The 18,059-nt window shown below is 37.8% G+C and overlaps 1 protein-coding gene across 4 annotated transcripts in view; it reads right to left on the bottom strand.

The window, feature by feature from the left end:
- chrm3a (cholinergic receptor, muscarinic 3a) overlaps nt 1-17,821 on the bottom strand; it is a 97,865-nt gene extending 80,044 nt beyond the window's left edge. For 2 of the 4 annotated variants that reach the window (XM_028469532.1, XM_028469530.1), the window contains exon 1: nt 17,641-17,821. Coding sequence is in view for 1 of the 4 variants with exons in the window: in XM_028469530.1 (XP_028325331.1) it covers nt 17,641-17,645 (5 nt within the window). In the remaining 3 variants the exon portion in view is untranslated. Of the gene's footprint in view, nt 1-10,126; nt 10,183-11,542; nt 11,560-17,640 lie in introns of those variants that run through there. The other 2 variants (XM_028469533.1, XM_028469531.1) reach the window with 2 other exon arrangements.
- Between the last annotated feature and the right edge of the window lie 238 nt (nt 17,822-18,059).

Genomic DNA, 18,059 nt, shown 5'->3' with positions numbered 1-18,059 from the left:
ATGTGGAATTGGAACCAACTTGGAGAAGTTGAGTGCCTGGCTTGCAAGTTAAGGCCACCTTATTGGATTAATGCAGAGAGCACCGGGACACAAGGCTATTAAAATTGACCTAGTCTGAATCGAAAACACATTGCTCATCTACTTTTGGCTCCCAAAGCCAGCTATTCTATGTTGTCTCATCTTTTTTGCAGACAGACGCTCGCCCCCCCCATCTCCTCTCCCCCACTCCCACCTGGAACTTTGTTTCTGAACTGATCTATTCAAGGTAGTCACACCTCATCTGGCTGTTTTTCAGAAACAGAGCAAAGGGATTATATATAATATAAATATTATATTGGCCGTCTGTCTGCCCTCCCTCTCCTCCGAGCTACAGGGAAGGCGTAGTGGAGCGCCCAGAGAGGCTGCACGCCTGCGCCCCCCAGCGGCTGGAAATCTTTTCCTCCTCTCCTCTCCGACCTCCCCCAGACCCACCACCCACCTCTCCCCTGCCCATGTACTGTGGTCTCGAGCTCTTTGTGACTGTGTTTTGCTTCGCGCATGTACGCTGAGGAGGTTTTTTCCTAGTTTTATACTGCCCCCCCCATAGGGAAATCAGTTTAAAACCTGCCTTTTCCCTTCATCTCTCCTCCAGGTTTTGTCCCACTTTTCATCTAAATATGATGGCGCTGCAAATGGCCGCCTCGATGTGTTAATATGTGTTCTTTCTGCTCCAACTATCAAGTTAAATTCCTTGTACTGTTTTTTAAACTGTAGCTGGCGAATAAAAACCTTCCTAATTCTGAAACACTGTCTGAAGGACAGACACACAAAGCCTGTTCAGAGCACAAAAAAACACCAAACAAACAAAACAATTTAAACCAACTGTGATAAACAGTTGGTATCTATTGTTATATTCAAACATAGAATATAAACATATTGCTGGGGTATGATGCGACACAAAAATTGGAAAAATGCAAATCAATTTCGGCCTACTCATGGAGAGCCGAATAACAACCTTGATAACTCCATTTATAATCAGATTCATAGTTTGTTGTTTGGAGTGAAACCAAAATGGTGTCTCATGCTCCGCTAATTCTTTGTTTCTCTGTCAGTTCAACAGTTATTTCTGCTCAGACATTGTGGCTGAAAACAACTGCAGTGAATCAATGATTCATTAGCTCCAATGAAAGCAAATAGTGAGGCTGGTGGTGATGGAGCGAAATGAACTCAATAACATCCTATGCTAATCATGACAGCTTTTCTACCTTTTCTAAAAACATATTCATATTTCCATGAAACATTTCAAAGTAGCCTGAACTTTCAAAAAGCCATAAAACTATTAGAACTAAATACGAAAACTCCCAAAGAATTTCTTTTAGAAGCTGCATCTGAGGAAAACTGAAACTCCAAAACTTCAATCCTCATAATCATTCATTATAAATGTGACAGCTGACTTGCTGAGCCTGAGGCTAAATGCATTTTTATTCGGCCCATTCCCACTACACCACCGTCGAACCTTGTGAATAAAAACATACAGACTGTACAGACGGAAATATAGTCTTCACGGTGCTCTGTTCCACAGTGAACGCATTATCTTTATAATAAGAATATTATTCAGCTTGAGGATACTGTAAGAAAAAGTGTAGTGTCAGACCATTTTGTAGACGCTTATTCCACAGAGATGCTTTCTCGGACAGTGTCATTACGGTATGCGCTTGTGTGTGGAGCAACAAACTACTTTCTCTGGTACTAGACGTAGGACATAGCAATACAAATTGCTCTTGTGAAGTCCAAGCATTTAAGCCTAAAAACGCTTTAATCTTGAGTATACTTGGTTCACTTGGGGCTGTAGATTCAGCAGAGCGGCACAGATTAGGGGTCCCATGTCTTGAGTTTCTATTCCTAGAGAAGTGGAGCTCAACTTCCCAAATATTTTATCAACCAAACCATTAACTGTTTCTCAATTCAGCTTTAATGTGTGTCAGCGGTTACAGGGAGCTATTACATATTCAAAGTAATAAAGATCGTTTTTATCAAGTAAAGATAATTAAAAAATGTCATTGTGCTTTCTTGTACAATAACAAAAAAAGGATTCTTATTCTGATAAGAAATTATAGCTTGATCTCCTGAATTATATCATCTTCAGGTCATTCCTGAACTCAAATCTTGGGGGTCGTCTCATTGACCTCCAACACCCAGGAAGATGAAGAGAGACATTTTTCTGCATGCATTTGTAATCGTAATAACCGATTGCTAATTAAAAAAATTAAATTAAATTGAAAAATGTACTATACAAGACAGTGAAACTAGCAAACTAGCTGTAACAACAAAGTTACAGAGGCTATCGCTAAATGGGAGCTATAATGTGGAGGAATATCTGGGATTTAAAGAGGTGGGTGGAGCCTCTTCAGGGACTCAACTTATCATTTACCCAGGAGGAAATAAAAAGCTCTCTGTACATGGCGCTAAAATGTGATCACTGCACTGTCAGTGAATCTAAATACAGTCACTATGCAGAAGTCTGTGTGTAACACTTAGAGATTGTGAATAATAACAGGAATATTGGTGCAAAATTGTTATTATTAGTAATAACAATTCAAAAACGAATTTCAATGTTCAAGGTTCAAATTTATTCTACATGTATCTCATATTGACACTAAAAAAATATATATATATTATATTTTTTGTGCACTTTATAATAATGGACTGTCTTGGTTTTTGCTTTTATATTTAGATATATAACAGTCAGGTTTTTAACAAAGCATTTTTCACATTCAATGTTTTTCAGTGTTTTGTAAAAACAAAAACAACGATTACATATTTTCTCGTCAAGTCTTCTATTCCTGCATTTTTCCGATACGGGGTTGCAGTAGATCTTGGAGCCTATCTCAGTGTAAACCTCCCTGAATAGGATGCCACTCTATCACAGTTATTAAGTTGGGGATTACTAACAGCACTTGAACCCATGATCTGTGCACTGAGAGGCAGCAATGCTCACCTGTGCGCCACAGAGCAGGGTTTAGGTTAATTACATTTTTCAGTTACCCCTGTTCAATTACAATTCAATTACGACTACTGTGACCAGCGTTTTTTCCAATTTAATTACAATTGTTTTTTTATTCATAGAAAGTCAATTACAATTACTGAGCCTGAAATAGATAACCTAATATACCTTCCTCTTGTGTTAGCTTTCTGTTAGCATCTCTTATGATAACGGGTCCTAAATCAACTGTAAAATACATTAAGAACAAATTATCTAACCTTGATTATAATTGAATTACAATTAAGACAGCAACAGATGTTTTAAATTACAATTGTATATACACCATAACTGTAATGAATTATCAATTACGTGATTACAATTATAATTGACCCAAACCCTGCCACAGAGTGAGCCATATTACCTTAAAATAAATATATGTTTCGGAATAAACACAATTTTGGTGCAATAACTTTATGATTCAGTGTGTCCTTTTCAAATTCAAAAGATGCTGATGAATCATGAATTTCAAGGTCAGATTTGCAATTAACTTTTTTGTGAGATAACTTAACAGATCTAGTTTTAAATCTATATTTCAACAGTTCAGTAGAGCATTCCCCACAAGGTTTTTATTTTATAATTCTGATTAAAGTTTAATAGGACAAAAACACCTCATTAAATGTTTTGAATGAATTTATTTATTGAATTCAATAATTATAACGTGCTTCTACATATTGTTTAAAATGGATAATGTTCCCAGGACGGGACATACAAATGATGGGCAGTTTGAACAACTATCTGCATGCGTCACTCTGATCGATGGGCTGTACGCAGAGATCGATGAAGCATGCCGTTTAGAAAAGTGTTGTGTTAAGTTCAACCGTGGTCCTGTCACTTCCACTGACTGATAGCTGCATTGGACGTACGCACGCCTATGCAATTCCAATGATTATGGCTTCCTTATTGACAGTGAGCAATATTGCCGCGGCGAAAGAGGCGTAAAGGCTAATCAACTGAAAGTGTGTTTGCAAGATTAAGTAGAGCAGGAAAGGTAAATGCTAAAGCACGTGCGGCGGACCTAACGCAAATACCCTGTGAGTAAATGAAGATAAAGCATGCTAACATACGGCTTTTTCTTCATCTAGTTTCTTAGTCGTTAGACTGACTCTTCTAGGATGGGATCGATTTTCTCTCAGATATAAAGACCTCCAAATACTGCATGGATGCAAGTGTCGTAGAATAAAACAATCAGAACGGATTATTTATGTAAGACATCATCCAAAAATGTCTAAATACGGACATGTATGACTAACAATGAGTCAACAACAATTAGGGTGTATTTATAATTTCCATGCCTAGTTACACATTTTACTACTGTTTGGGCCAAAACTTGTTTGCGGAAAGAAAAAAAACATGGCAATTATTTCTGTGTGAGGCGTTAAATTGCTGTGTAGATGCTGGGTAATGATAACACCCTTACATAATACGCTGAAAATGGTTATGCTTCATTATTGAGTATATTGCTGAATTATGTTTGGTACAGAAGAAAGCCAGGCACAGTGTTGGGGAAAAGTATGGCTTGGATATAAATGTCACCAGCAAGGTGGTATTTGTAATAATATCGCTTGATATTTTCATGGTATCCTTGTACGTTGTTTTCCTTGTGTGACAAAACTAAGAAAGAGGATGCAGAATTATTTCAATACAAAAAGGCATTATTGCTTTTGTCTTTTTTCTACTTAAAGATCACAGGAATTAAAATTTTGTGATTTTGTTAGCAGTTTATCATGTCGGCAAAAAACGTAATAAAACAATGTCAAAGTTTAGGCTTAATAAAAGTGTTTACAAAAGCTACATTTTGTCGAATTAGTCACATTAATTTATACAATCTAAACTTAAACTTTTATACACAAACTGAGTGAACAATACTTTCCTTACCATGAGTCATGTCCTTGAGTCAAAGTGATTGATAAATGATAAATTAAAAGAAAAAGAAAAAAATCCACCATAAAGTGATTACATTTGCACTAAGACCTTCATTCATGAGCACTAACCACAACATGAGACGTCTTTCTTAGTATTTAATGCATTATTAGGATATTGCCGCTAAATTGCCTACATAAGAGGTACAACAATACAGGAAAATATATGCAAACAGAAATCAAGCAAATAGTTATAAAGGATTTTTAAAATGCGTCTTGAAAAGTAAAAAGAATCAAAGGTGGTCTCACTTAAACAGCTGTGTAGACATCTGCGGTGGCATCTGTCTGCACGCTTTGTTAATTAACGATCTTCATGAATACAAACTGTTGTATTCATTTTTGACAGATTTCTCATTTGCCCTCGAGCTACTTCAACAGGGAGACAAATACATTTGGGTTTGGACACCTGGTGCAGCAAAGACTAAAAAGAATCAAAACAGGTGAATCATGAAATTTCATCTTCCTGAGACCTACGGTTCACCATTAAAGCCTTCCATAAAACAGCCAAGTGGTCTGAATCCCACTCCTCTCGGCCTCAAGCAATCAGGACACTCAGGTTTGGCACTCATTTGATTGCCGTTCTTCATATTAATACAGGACATTGCTTGGAAATAACTAGAGGAACTAAGAAGCCCAAACATTGGATTGTGAACAATACAAATAACCTTCATTACATCCTGATTATGATCTATGGAGAGCAAAGTTTTGTGGTTTTAAACTGCAGCCAAAGCGGATGTATAATTATAAGAGTCATTACCAAAGCAGGGAAATGACTAAAACTCAGTTTTCCTTTCAAGTTTAATGATACCTTATTACATCATCCCAAATGTGCACAAAGGATGTACAAATGACAAACAGAGTGTAAAGAGGTCACATGGTTATCTGTCTCGACTGGTGGGCCTCACCAAATCACGATTCAGCAAGATGTGACAGATGTAATGAAAGGAGCTTGTAGAAAATAAAGCAGATGACTCAAAACTTCAACTTCCCCTTCGTGCCTTTGTTGAAAATGTGATCTAATAAGATTAATTTAAAGTGCTTAAAGCCAACTAATCTGGATTAAAAATGAGTGGCTAAACAAATTTGAACAGTAAGGAAAGGACAAAGACGGGACAAGTTTGTCTTACTCAGGGTCACTGACGACAACTGACGTAAGAAGTTGAATGATATACTGTGTCAGACGAATGCATTAGTGAGAGGTTGGAGTTCTATCCTTTATCACATACAAAAGATTTACAGCTCAGTGTTGAATTTTCAAGATCTCAATGACATCCTTGTATTAATTCTCGAGGTTTTTCAGAGTTATATCAGTTCAACAAGGTAAGAGCTATAGATTTAAAAAGCTATTAAACAAAAAGCTTCTTTTTTTTGCATTGAATGGTTTCAAATGTTAAAGAACCATTACAGTTAAAGTTGAAGTTGTTACCCACGCTGACAGAATCATTAAATTACTTAGGTGAAAAATAAAATACCCCGACTGCCATCGCATTAAATTCTCTCTGGCTCCCAAATGAGTCCTACAAACAGTACTAAAACAATCATTTGTATTAGTACCACCACGACACTAGCTTTGATAGTTTAACAACTGGATAGAGAGTCATTCAGTTTGGAAAACTTACTCATGACCATGTGAAGTGATTTCCCAATTAACATAGCAAATCATCTTTCCATTTGTTTGTTTTGTGCAGTAACGATGGTCGCACACTCATTTTTTTAGGAGATTTTGAGGTGTGTCTTTTAGAAAAAGCAATTTTCTAAAACACAAGTCAGCTTCTTTCCCATCTGTGTACATCCGGTGTCTGCCTGGCCTTGTGTCTGACTCCTCCCAGCTTTCACCTAATCTGAGATTCATATTTGCATGTCTGTCGTGAACTGAGCTCTAATAGAGTAAAAGAGTATTTGTGAACAATTCTAGTTTGTGTGACAGCGTGAAAGCTGGTTCCATCCTTGACATCTGATTTAAAATGATAGGCCTACTGAGAGGAGTTCTGTGGGAGTGCCAGTTTTCATGCTGAGTCCTGCCAACCGTGGTGTGGCGATGCCAACCCTTGAACAGTCACAACATCCATGGCTCTTTTTATCCTAGCTCAAGAGCTCGAAGCAGAAAATTCAACAACATACACAAGAATAAAGAGTTAAATTGTATCTTGAGGTCAAAGATGTTTAAGGATGCAGGTACTCAGACGAAGATATAAATCTAGCCGGTTTAGCAAATGTGTTAATTCTTTTAAGCAAGATACCATGAAAAATAATTATACTCCCATGAACATTTCCAGCTTTGGTTATAACTACAAATTGCAAGCAAGCCAACAACCTTCACATAGAGCCATACAAGGTATTTAAAATAATTCCTTGTCGCTTGTGTCTTGCCGATCATTCAAAAGGCATGCAAAAAGTTAATGTACTCAGCATCCATTAATTCCTTCACTATGTCAGAATTACTAGAGCCTATTCAATATTGTCTTTGAATCAGATTAAATGCCGCACAACTAGTCGAAGAACTATTTTACAAAAATCTATTTGGCAGGCCTTGTGATCATTGTTAGCTACCGCTAGAAAGGTTTTGCACAGCTGAAGCAAAATCATAAAACAAATGACTAACCCTAAAGCCTAATCCAGTGATTCATTCCAGTGCATTTTTTTCTCCAACAAAGCTTTCAAGCACTGCCAAGTTACACACATTCCTACAATCAGCTTCAGATCATCTCTTCGCTAAATGGAAGTAATCCCTGGGGAGGTGTTAGGAGGTTTTCAGCGCTCCATCGACAAGACAGAGTGAAAAAACCAGCCGGAACGTCACACACTGACCAACAAAGGCACTCACAATGAATATCTCTTTTTTTATTCAACTTGAAGAAAAAGTCCATTGCAATAAATCCTCTGTAATTTAAGTGTCTTTGAGGTCTATGCACACAAAAACATAAATGTACAAAACAATATGTTAAAGCCAAAGGTTTCCACTTTAGATAAGGGCCCATAGAAGTCACTATAGAAAAGCTATTACTTGACAGTGTCTTGTATTCTGTTGTTGTCTGCTTGTTGATAGAACGTAGCACTTCAAACTCTCTCAGGTGTAATGCACAGATGTGCCTTATTAGTTCTGACCTCCCCCTTCAGAATTTCAAATCGGAGTGCCTCACTGTGCAGTAGGAGGCATTGAAGCATCCACCTTCGTGACAATATGTCCATTAAAATGGTATTCGTTGCTTTTTGTTGTTTGAAACTCTTGTAAATGTAAAGAATGTAAAGTGCCCAAAGGCTTAGGGTCTCCATTAAATTTAATTAACTTTCTTACACTGAGTGTAGCCAAATGACTTGCGTTGCACGTCGCCTAAGCCTGGCATGACTGCAGAAACACCCAGATTGTTTTAAAAGAAAAAATATCAATCATGTCAAAAGACTGAGTCAGCTGTTGGATTAAAACAACTCAAAGAACTGGAATAGCATGTATTTCCTACACCTGCTCAAGGGGGGGAGGGCATCATTGGAATCTCAAGAAAAGTCAATCATCTAACTTTGCTTTGAATGTGTCATTCAGAGTTTGATGTTTCGTGGGAACTTTGAGATGGTATTAGAGTGCAACAGTAGCAGCCGTCAAGCATCTCTGAGAGTGAAGGCAGAACAAACAGACTTCATTGAGCAAGGATTAGGTGAACCAATCTAATGAAAACCAGTTGAGTAGACAACTGTGTGTAACTTTAAAAAACAATATTTGACACTTGAATTGTATGATTAGGGCATGTAGTTACAATTTACAAAAACTGAACTTTGCCAGTAATAGATGTACACTACAACAACAATGGATTATGCAGCTGCCTATTCCTTGCCACCTACTTCCTCTTACACAAACTTTTTTTAGTACGCAGCATGACAATTAGCACAGTTGGCATTAAAAATGTTCAGTCTCTGGGAAGTCAGTGAAGTCTTCTATAGAAAATGTTGCAACTGTTCTTGCACTTCCACGAGAAAAGCTACCGGAAGTCTAGACAGTGATAGATGTTGATATACTTATCCAGAATATCTTTATATAAAACCTACAAGGAAATCTCAGTGAGCCACAAGGTGTGCAGCACTCAGGGGACTTGCCTCCACTTTGGGGCTATCACAATTTATCTGACATTAATCTAAAATCAGTTACTGTTTTTAAACAGCTGGAGACTGTGTGATAAGCTTGTAGAAATGCCAATGTTTTGTTACTGTTAAGATCAAATCTTTATCAACAGTTTAGCATCGACTGAACTCTCAACAGTTCCAGATTGGCACAGCAGTCAATCCGCATCTCAAAATCCCTTAACTGAAGCAAGGATTTACTTTTTGAAAAACATCCATGACGCTGACAATAATCTTTACAAGTTTGTTTATCCAAACTTAGGATAAAACACTCTAAGTTGATTCAAGATATCAACAGTACAAGAGTGGGAAATGACTGAATGAAGTGTTGTGGCCTGGTCAAATACAAATATCTTTAGAAAAGGAAGTGGATAAAAACAAGAGGCAAGAGTTCACTCTGGTTTTCTTTTCTCAAGCAGTAAAAAAAGTGATTGGTCGAGAAAAGCATAAAAAAAGATGTCTCACTTTTAGAAGGGAGCAAAGCTCTCAAGAGTTTTCTAAGGTGGGAGCAACGCGTTTTATGTTAAGTCCGTTGACTTAAGTTGGAGATGAACCATCCGAAGTCTAAAAAAATATAATTTGGCCTGATTTACCATTCAAGCCAAAAGCCTGGCATAGTCATTAATGCTGCACTACAAAAGTTAAGAGGCAGTCGTGTGGAATTACACAATGAAAACATAAAACATTCAAGACGTTTTTTTCATTTTGACAGCCTAAGATGAACTTTAATACTGATCGCTTGTGACAGAGTTTTAGGAGAAGCCTAATCCCACGGCAACATCTAAAACACATTTCAGTTGGAGTAATAGGATCCAAACACTCATTCATTTTAAATTACACCCTCTTGTTTTGAGTCAAACAAAATCCATCCGTCTCGCTCTTGTTAGTAATTTTCGGCTCAAAACAAAAACTGTACCAAACCAGACTGAAGTGGCTGACAATTCTACTACAATCTTTTAAAAATAAACTTGCATTCCCTTAATCAGTTGTTGAGAGCCTGCACCTTGACATGTAATCAGACTTTATGAGCACATTCATTTAAATGTTATATGTATCATTGCGATCTAGCGTTTACCTGCAGGAGGCTGTCGTCTTGTGGATGCAGAATCATTTTCTTGATTCCAGCAGTCACTGAAATATCCAGGCAACAGATGATTTTGTCACTTTGCAGTATCTAGATTAACATAAATATGGCAAAATAACTCACTTTAGAGTGACTGAATGAAAAGATTATAGTTTAGGATGTTATGCTTGATTTCATAAATGTTTGATTTGTAGTTATAGTATGTTTGCGATAATGATGTATCATTTCAAGAATGTGTGCCTGTAGAGGAGATCATTTAGAGATGATTGGAGGAATCCTCATTCTCCTCACCCTGATTAAGGCCACAGGTCTGCAAGACTTCATCAGCCAACAAAATACCAGGTCCTCATCCTATCACGCATTACATACAGAAAATTGATTTTATTGATTTTTTGGCTTGTTTAGGGGTGAAATAAGCCCGAATTATCGCGGTTCAATTTTTCCCACCCATCAACTTTGTTTTAGGACACCATTTTCAAAATGGCCACCTCCCGGTTGAATATGCCACATAATGACCCTTTTAAGTTACATACAATCATAAACTTGGTGTCTAAACTTATGTTTTTCAATATAAGTAAAATCATGGTATATATTAAAATTATTATGAGTGGCTGCCATCTTGAAAATCCAAAATGGCTGCCAGAATATATGAAATTTTCCATTGTTTTCAATTAACGAGCGCTGTGATGGATGTGCAGTTGTCTAGAATTTAGTTTTTGTCTACACTCAATAACCAAATAGTGATGTTTAGGTTTATTTTTAATGGTTTTCATTTACATATTAACAAATTAATAGCTATTATAACATTTCCACATGACTGAAAGTAATGTATATACCGTGTATATAATTAATTTATACAAGACATAAGTGTGACATAAAATGGGGTCAAGGGGTGGGAAAAACCCAATATTTCTGGTTTATTTGAACCCCAACTAAGCCAAAAACAAAAAAAAAAAAAATCAATTTTGGCAACAGAAAAGGCCAAAAGGACATCACCAGACTATTTATTCTATTTGCCAGCAAGTACCAAAGTGTGATATACTGTGTTTTTTATCAGTTACCCTCTTTAACATTTACAGCAAGTCAACTGTTATCAAAAAAAACTATCCTACATCACTTGGCCTTGGCTGCCATTGTTTACTTTTTTCTTTCTTGGACCAGTTTTGATAGATACTGAGTATCTCAGACAGCGGAACAAAGAACAAGAGCTCCAGGGCAACATGTTTACGTGCTGTCCAATATCACACGAGCTGACAATCAGTGTCATTCTTTCACCTATCCAAAGTCACACTCTTCTAGTTGATTGGTGTAAGTGACATTGTGAGCTATTACGCTTTCTCTTCCAAACAAGTTACTATTTCTTATCAACTACCTTCTCATTAACCATGGACGCAGAAGGACACACACTTGCCGTCAGTGTCCATCGCCATGTTTTCTCTTAGCAACGTTTGCGAGTGTTGACAGGGCTGCAGTATGTAATGATCTGAGGGAAAGAAGAGGTAAGGAAACAAGTTTGTGAGAGAGACAGAAATATGGAAAGCAGTGACTTTTAGTGCACAATAGTCTTTAAACGAAAACTACAATTCACGATTTGCATGTCACGATACGATATATCCCAATACTAAACAATACAATATACATTGTTATATATCACGATATAATTACACATTTTACCTTTACAAGTACAAAATGGTATGAAATATATATATATATATATATTTATTTTTTTTTACTTGCAGGAACAACTAAATGATAACTACCGGTAACTGTAATTCAAGTACTAATATAAAAAACAAGTGGTATGTTTATCAAATTGTCAAATTGTCAACTGATTAAGTTCTTAAATTCTCAATTAAATAGTTTTTTTTTTTTTTTTTTTTTTTTTGTTAAAAGACGTGATTAAAAAAATTGATTTGGATATTTTTTGGATTGATATGATAATCGCACAGTGAAATATCGCGATATATCGCCAAATCAATTTTTTCTTCCAATCAATATAAATGATATTGTCTTAATCTTTAAAGTGTGTGAGAAAATTCAAATATATCTACATCAAAATATTGTCCAGCTCTACTTGAAAGTACTTGTGTACTTGGTATCTGACGTTGTATGTTTTGATAAATAAAAAAAAAAGTGCTACAATCAGGGAAGAAAGCAAAGCAAATGTTAATTACAAATTGATCCCTTGCGTAATCAATATTGCAGGGAAACTACATTAACTTGGAATAATAAATAAGCCTTCTTATGATGGCAACATTCATCGGACCAAAGATGTTCATAGCTAAATATTGGTAAGTTGGTTCAGGCAAACACAAGCACCCATCAACAAAATAGACTCTTCAATTTCAATGATCATTGTTTATGTAGGCTTCCTGTTTCTTCATACAGAGTAGAGGTCAGTAAGAGTGACCAAATTATATTTATTTTTGCCAAACCGTACAAGCATGAAAGACTGGCGTTTTCCAATAGTAGACATAAATCGGACTCTGAATGGTTTACTTTGTAGAGCAAAGGTAAATACAAGGTGAGATGGTATTAGAGAAGCTGTGACACACAAATCACTGAAAACATATGCAAACTGTATGGAAATACTACTACCGTAGGGGCTTTTCTCTACATTACCCATACTTAACAATCTATCGCCAACCTTCTTGTCAATAAATCAAGTTTAATTTCCTACCCGACCTATGGACTATAAGCACTCCCATTGTCCCAACTCTTCAGTGGATTGTTGTGTGCTGAACATCCACAATAACCTAAAGTAAACACAGAGCAGCAACTGGCCTTAGCTGAGCCTGAGCACCATATTGGCACTAATATAGAGCTGCCATTTTCAGGCTTATCACAACTAGTAAAATGAGAGCAAGCTTTGAGCACCGCTTTTATATACACAATATGTTTGGTATAAAACCCTCAAATACATCGACAGAGCACCATTTCTTGATGTATCATATAGCCAGAAGAAGTAAAAAATGTAAAATCAATTCAATATTTTTCTTCAATCAGTGCCAGTATGACTTGTAGTGTTTTACAGTAAGTAAAACGTATTGCATCTTTGCATGTAATAATCCTGAATTTATAGCCTTACAACCTTCAATACTGACGTCTCCTTGGATATTGGACAACTAAAATCTGTCAGTGTCTTTCCAGCACTGTGTCACTGAAGCAAAGCAGACACTAGGAGCTAAAGGAAAACAGCGGTAGCCGCCCAGAGCATGAGGAATAAAAACAAAGACCGAAACCGCTCACAACAAAGACTTAACAATAATCACACCCTTTGGCTGCATCGTACAACACTGAAGCAACATGCACGGCTGTTTATGGTAACAGTAACTGAGCACACACTGATTGAAAGCCTTCTCTCTAAAAGGAGGAAATCATTATTCCCGTGTTATCACTTGATCACAGCACTGCATCTGAAAGGAGAAACTCCTCATGCCAAGACATTTAAATGCCAAGCCTCGTAACACTGTGTTACCTTTACGATAATTACAGATGGAAAAATATCTGCCCTCGTGCTGGCTAAACATAGATGGAGAGCTTTGCTTCTTCTTTTCTTTTTTATAGTCTGCATGGCTGTGAAAGTGGATTACTTAGGCCTCAACATTAAGATGAGTACTAATGAAACCCAATGGGGAGAGTTAACCAGTTTGTTTGGCCAGCTGACTCCTGTAAAATACCCATCATTGCCTGCTGTTGCCTGATCTAAAAGTAGCCCGTTGGTGCCAGTCAGAAAACACTGCAGCCTCAGGCTTTACACTTTAATCCTCATGTCTTTGTCTGCCTTATACATTATAGATGCCCCCCGACAATTTGTTCTGCTCTGTGTATTTTTCTACATTAATATCCATACCATTTATCTTCACATTTACACAAAATCTATAAGTGTCAGTCAAAAAATATATCATAACTAGTCAATATTCAATGGTTCAAGCTGGGGAGTATGATTCATTTACACTAAAGGCTTAAATATAAGTCCCAACGTGTCAATAGAAGCTACTCCCATAGTAGTTCGTCGTAAATCAATTCATAAACTCCTAACCTCAGGAAAGACCTCCTCTTGCTTTTTGAAAAACTTTTTAAAAATTCATAGGAGGTAAATAATTCACATCCTTTTTTCTTATTTCTTGCAAACATCTGCATGTAAAGTAGAAATGTTCAGCTTTTAAGTGGCTTTCAGGTTCGTGGACAAGATTATTTGAAACACGATTAGTGTTTCAGAAAAAACATGAACATCAAACAGCAGATCCAGTGTTTACTGTTTAAATACACATTTCCAAGAGTCTTTTCCGGCAAAGAAAACACAAAACATAAGAGGATACTCATCACTTTGGGAAAAGCTGAGATTAAGTAAACGATACATAATGTCGCTACAGTTGGTGTAATAAACTGCAAGCAAAAATCTCAGCCTCACGTTAAAGGAGCTAGAAAACTAGACAAACATCAGTTAAATTAGTTTGATAAGGTTTAAAGCAGAACTAAGAAACTTTTTCACCTTAATAAATCCTTCTCGTAGTAATACAAGGGTTTATGGGGTGATTGAGGGGTCTTTCATCTCTCACTGCAGTCTTTGACCAAAAAACCACACTTGCAACTTTCCCTGCCGCCGACCCCTTGGCAAGACATACTGCTTTACGACAGCCCAATACAAACTAATGCTAGATTATGACCAGGCTGCACACGGTTGTTCACTTTTCTCAAACTTATATCGCAGCGGAGCCAGCAAAAAAAGGCAGAGAAGACCTTTGTCTGAGGAACTCCCTGCAGTGACAGCTCAGCAGCAACACACAGAAGCCACAAACACTGTCGTCACGGCAACAGGCATGTGCACACACTCGCAACCTAGCGCTCCATCAGGCAGCACACACACAAATATCCTCCCTTCCGTATTACTCCCACATCATTCATTTATTTTACTTGCCTCTCTTCCTCCTACGTTCACATGGTCACATGGGACAATATGTGTGAAAGCACCCTTAGTGTCACTGTTGTGTTAGGATTTTTCAGTGATCGGTTGCTACCGTCTTGGGAGAGCAAAGGTACCCATGTAGCTGTGGGGTGGGGCAGGCGGCGGGGGGTGCAGAGTTTTTACAACAGTGAAATAACCAAAAGGGACCTTTAGGGGTAGCGCTAAGCGCAACTTATTTAGTTCTGCTTTAAGTTGTTATGAGACAACAGGTGAGATTGAGCTTCTGTGGGTTCCACCCACTCTACACATCAAAATTGGCCCAAAGTAGGAAAAGCAATAATAAACCCCCACTCAGGTCATAAGTGACCAAGATGAGTCAATGATACCTTGGAAAGGTCAAAGCAACCCTATGTGGTACATTTGCGGAAAATAAATGACTGTTCTAATAATTGTAGAAATATTTACCTAATATGAGGCAGATGATACACTAAATATATCCAGTATCTTGGCCTGGACAATATATTGAGATTCAAAATATACAGAGTTTTCTTTTTTGGTGATATAGAAAATTACAATATCTCCAATATCGATATATAAATATTTTTGATAACTTATTTTGTATGAAAATACTTGCTTTAAGAGTTGCTGCTTTTGCTACTTCACAGAACAGCATGAAAAGCACAGTTCAATGGATTGCTGAGTGCATCCGAACCCAGACCTTCCCCTAAACAAGCTACACAGAACTCACTCACACGTGCTGTCCCTTAGAAGAGAAAAAGACTAAAGTATCACATATTGATCTGCTGTTTGTTAATAAATGTGTGACTTTTTGCATCAGCAAATTTAACCCAGAATTGTCTTTCTGGTAAGACTTCATCTCAAATAAAATTGTCAAAATGTATATTATATATCAGGGGTGGGGCCAAAAAAATGTGATTGTATCTAAACCGAGCCGTCATTTTACTATGTCTGTTGTGTATTGACATTTTGAGAAAAAATGATTGATCTCGATCGCCCAGCCCTACCAGTATCTATTCAAATACATGCGTCTTGTGGGGTTAAATATTTTGAAGCAACACATTTTGCTGTAGTGTGTAGACGATTAAAGCAGTGGCACACATCCCAGCATTCACAGTCACTTAAGCTGTTTATTTTAATGACTCATATGAACTAAGTTTAATCCACTCAATTGCATGTAAACAAACATCAATCTGTTCAGCTTGATAAATACATATGTATGATTGTCATTTCGAGTTGAAAGTCCATCAATAGAAGAACACCTCTACTAATAAAGCTTAACACCAGCAAGTTAACCTTCCTGCTGAGATGAATAACCCAGTGTCAGCACAATCACAATCTGCCAAAGGCACCACCTACGCAGGCAGGTAGAGCACAAGGTGAAAGCGAAGATGTTTTCATCCCACCTAGATCTCTGTCACCGTACTCATGCACCATCACCATCAATGCACTGTTTTCCTCCCACAGCCCATTTAGCAGATCCTAATGATGATCAATACAGCAGTGGCATCATGCACAACAAAACCATCTATCAAAGGAGAGAAAGCCTGAAAGAAATATCAGCCAGAATTGACCTGCATGCGCTCATATAATACATCACACCTTGAAACACCTTTTGCTGGTCACCTTCCTGTCTGTCCTGTTCACTGAGGGTGATGGAAAGTCCTAATCATCTTGTTCCTGATCCTTGGCAGAGCGTACAGAAACCTGACTGTGATTAACAATCCATGACCATATCTTTGTTGATGTAAAAACACACTGCAGGTGTTGACATATTCAACACAATAAAATGGTAGATGCTTATATATACTTCACAGCCACAGTTCCTCATTCATTTATACACAGTGTGAACGTGAGGAGGACTCCCACTCTGTCACTGCTGAAGAAAAACTGCAGCCGTGGAAGTAAAAAGGGAAATATTGCACCATGGCACAGATCAGATGCCATTGACTCTGCTCTCACTCATAGCTGGCACAATGTCAAAGGACCCCCAGGTCACATAGAGAGAGCATTCCTTCACATTCCCATCTATGGACTTCACAAATAAACAGTCACACCAATTCACATCCCACTTGCCATGTAAGGACACCAATATTATCCCCTCATATGCAACAAGGAAACAAGTGGGTGAAATCAGACACACGAGGGAAATTCATGTCATGAAGTTTCACTCAAAAATGCAACAGTATTTTGTTTTTATTGTGTGTTTTTATAAATTTAAAAGAAAAACGTTCCCGATCAAAAACATGAAACGTGTCTCACAATGTGTTATTCCTTTGGAGTGGCATCTGCTCAGGGCTGGAGGATGCATGCCGTGCGCGCGAGCAGCAGCACTTGTTTCCCAAAAATTACATTGGTAAAAAGAGCTTGAAGAGACTTCAATGCACTTCAAAATGATGTTGTTGGAGACATGTTAGTTAAAAAAAAAACACACACACACAAAAACATTTAATTTTGCGCAACTTCAAAGTGTGGCAAAAACACGCACCGCCAGTCATGGTTAAATTGATTCCATGAGTGAATAAATCAACTTGTTTTTTTTATTAATAACTATATTAATACATTTAATCTCACCTACCTCATGTCATTCAACGTAGCGCGTGTTCCGTGCAGAGCGGACAATCCTGTATTAGTTGTTGTGGCTCCGCGTAAAAGGCGCGTCCGAGGCGCAGACGGACCGCCGTCCACAGTGACCGAGCCGCAGACTGGGAGGCGGTGAGAGGCTCAGCGGGATCTCCAACCAAGTCTCACCGCGTCACCATCGGCCAGGGGAGACGTAACGCACCGGCAGGTGGCACACCCCTCCGAATGAAACAGTCCAAAGCCAATCAGTGAGCATGTGCCGATTGGCCACTGCTGGAGCTGCACATCTGTATCTGTAGCGCTCGCAAACACAGACTGTGTTGCATGTATGGGTATTTAATCTGTCATCATAGGTGAGCGTGCACAGTATCGTGTCCAAAGCGTCAGTTTGATTTATTGCGTTTGGCACAGGCA

The sequence above is a fragment of the Gouania willdenowi genome, chromosome 15 (assembly GCF_900634775.1).
Source record: "Gouania willdenowi chromosome 15, fGouWil2.1, whole genome shotgun sequence".
NCBI classification, from domain to species: domain Eukaryota; kingdom Metazoa; phylum Chordata; class Actinopteri; order Blenniiformes; family Gobiesocidae; genus Gouania; species Gouania willdenowi.
This window is presented reverse-complemented; position numbering and strand designations above follow the sequence as displayed.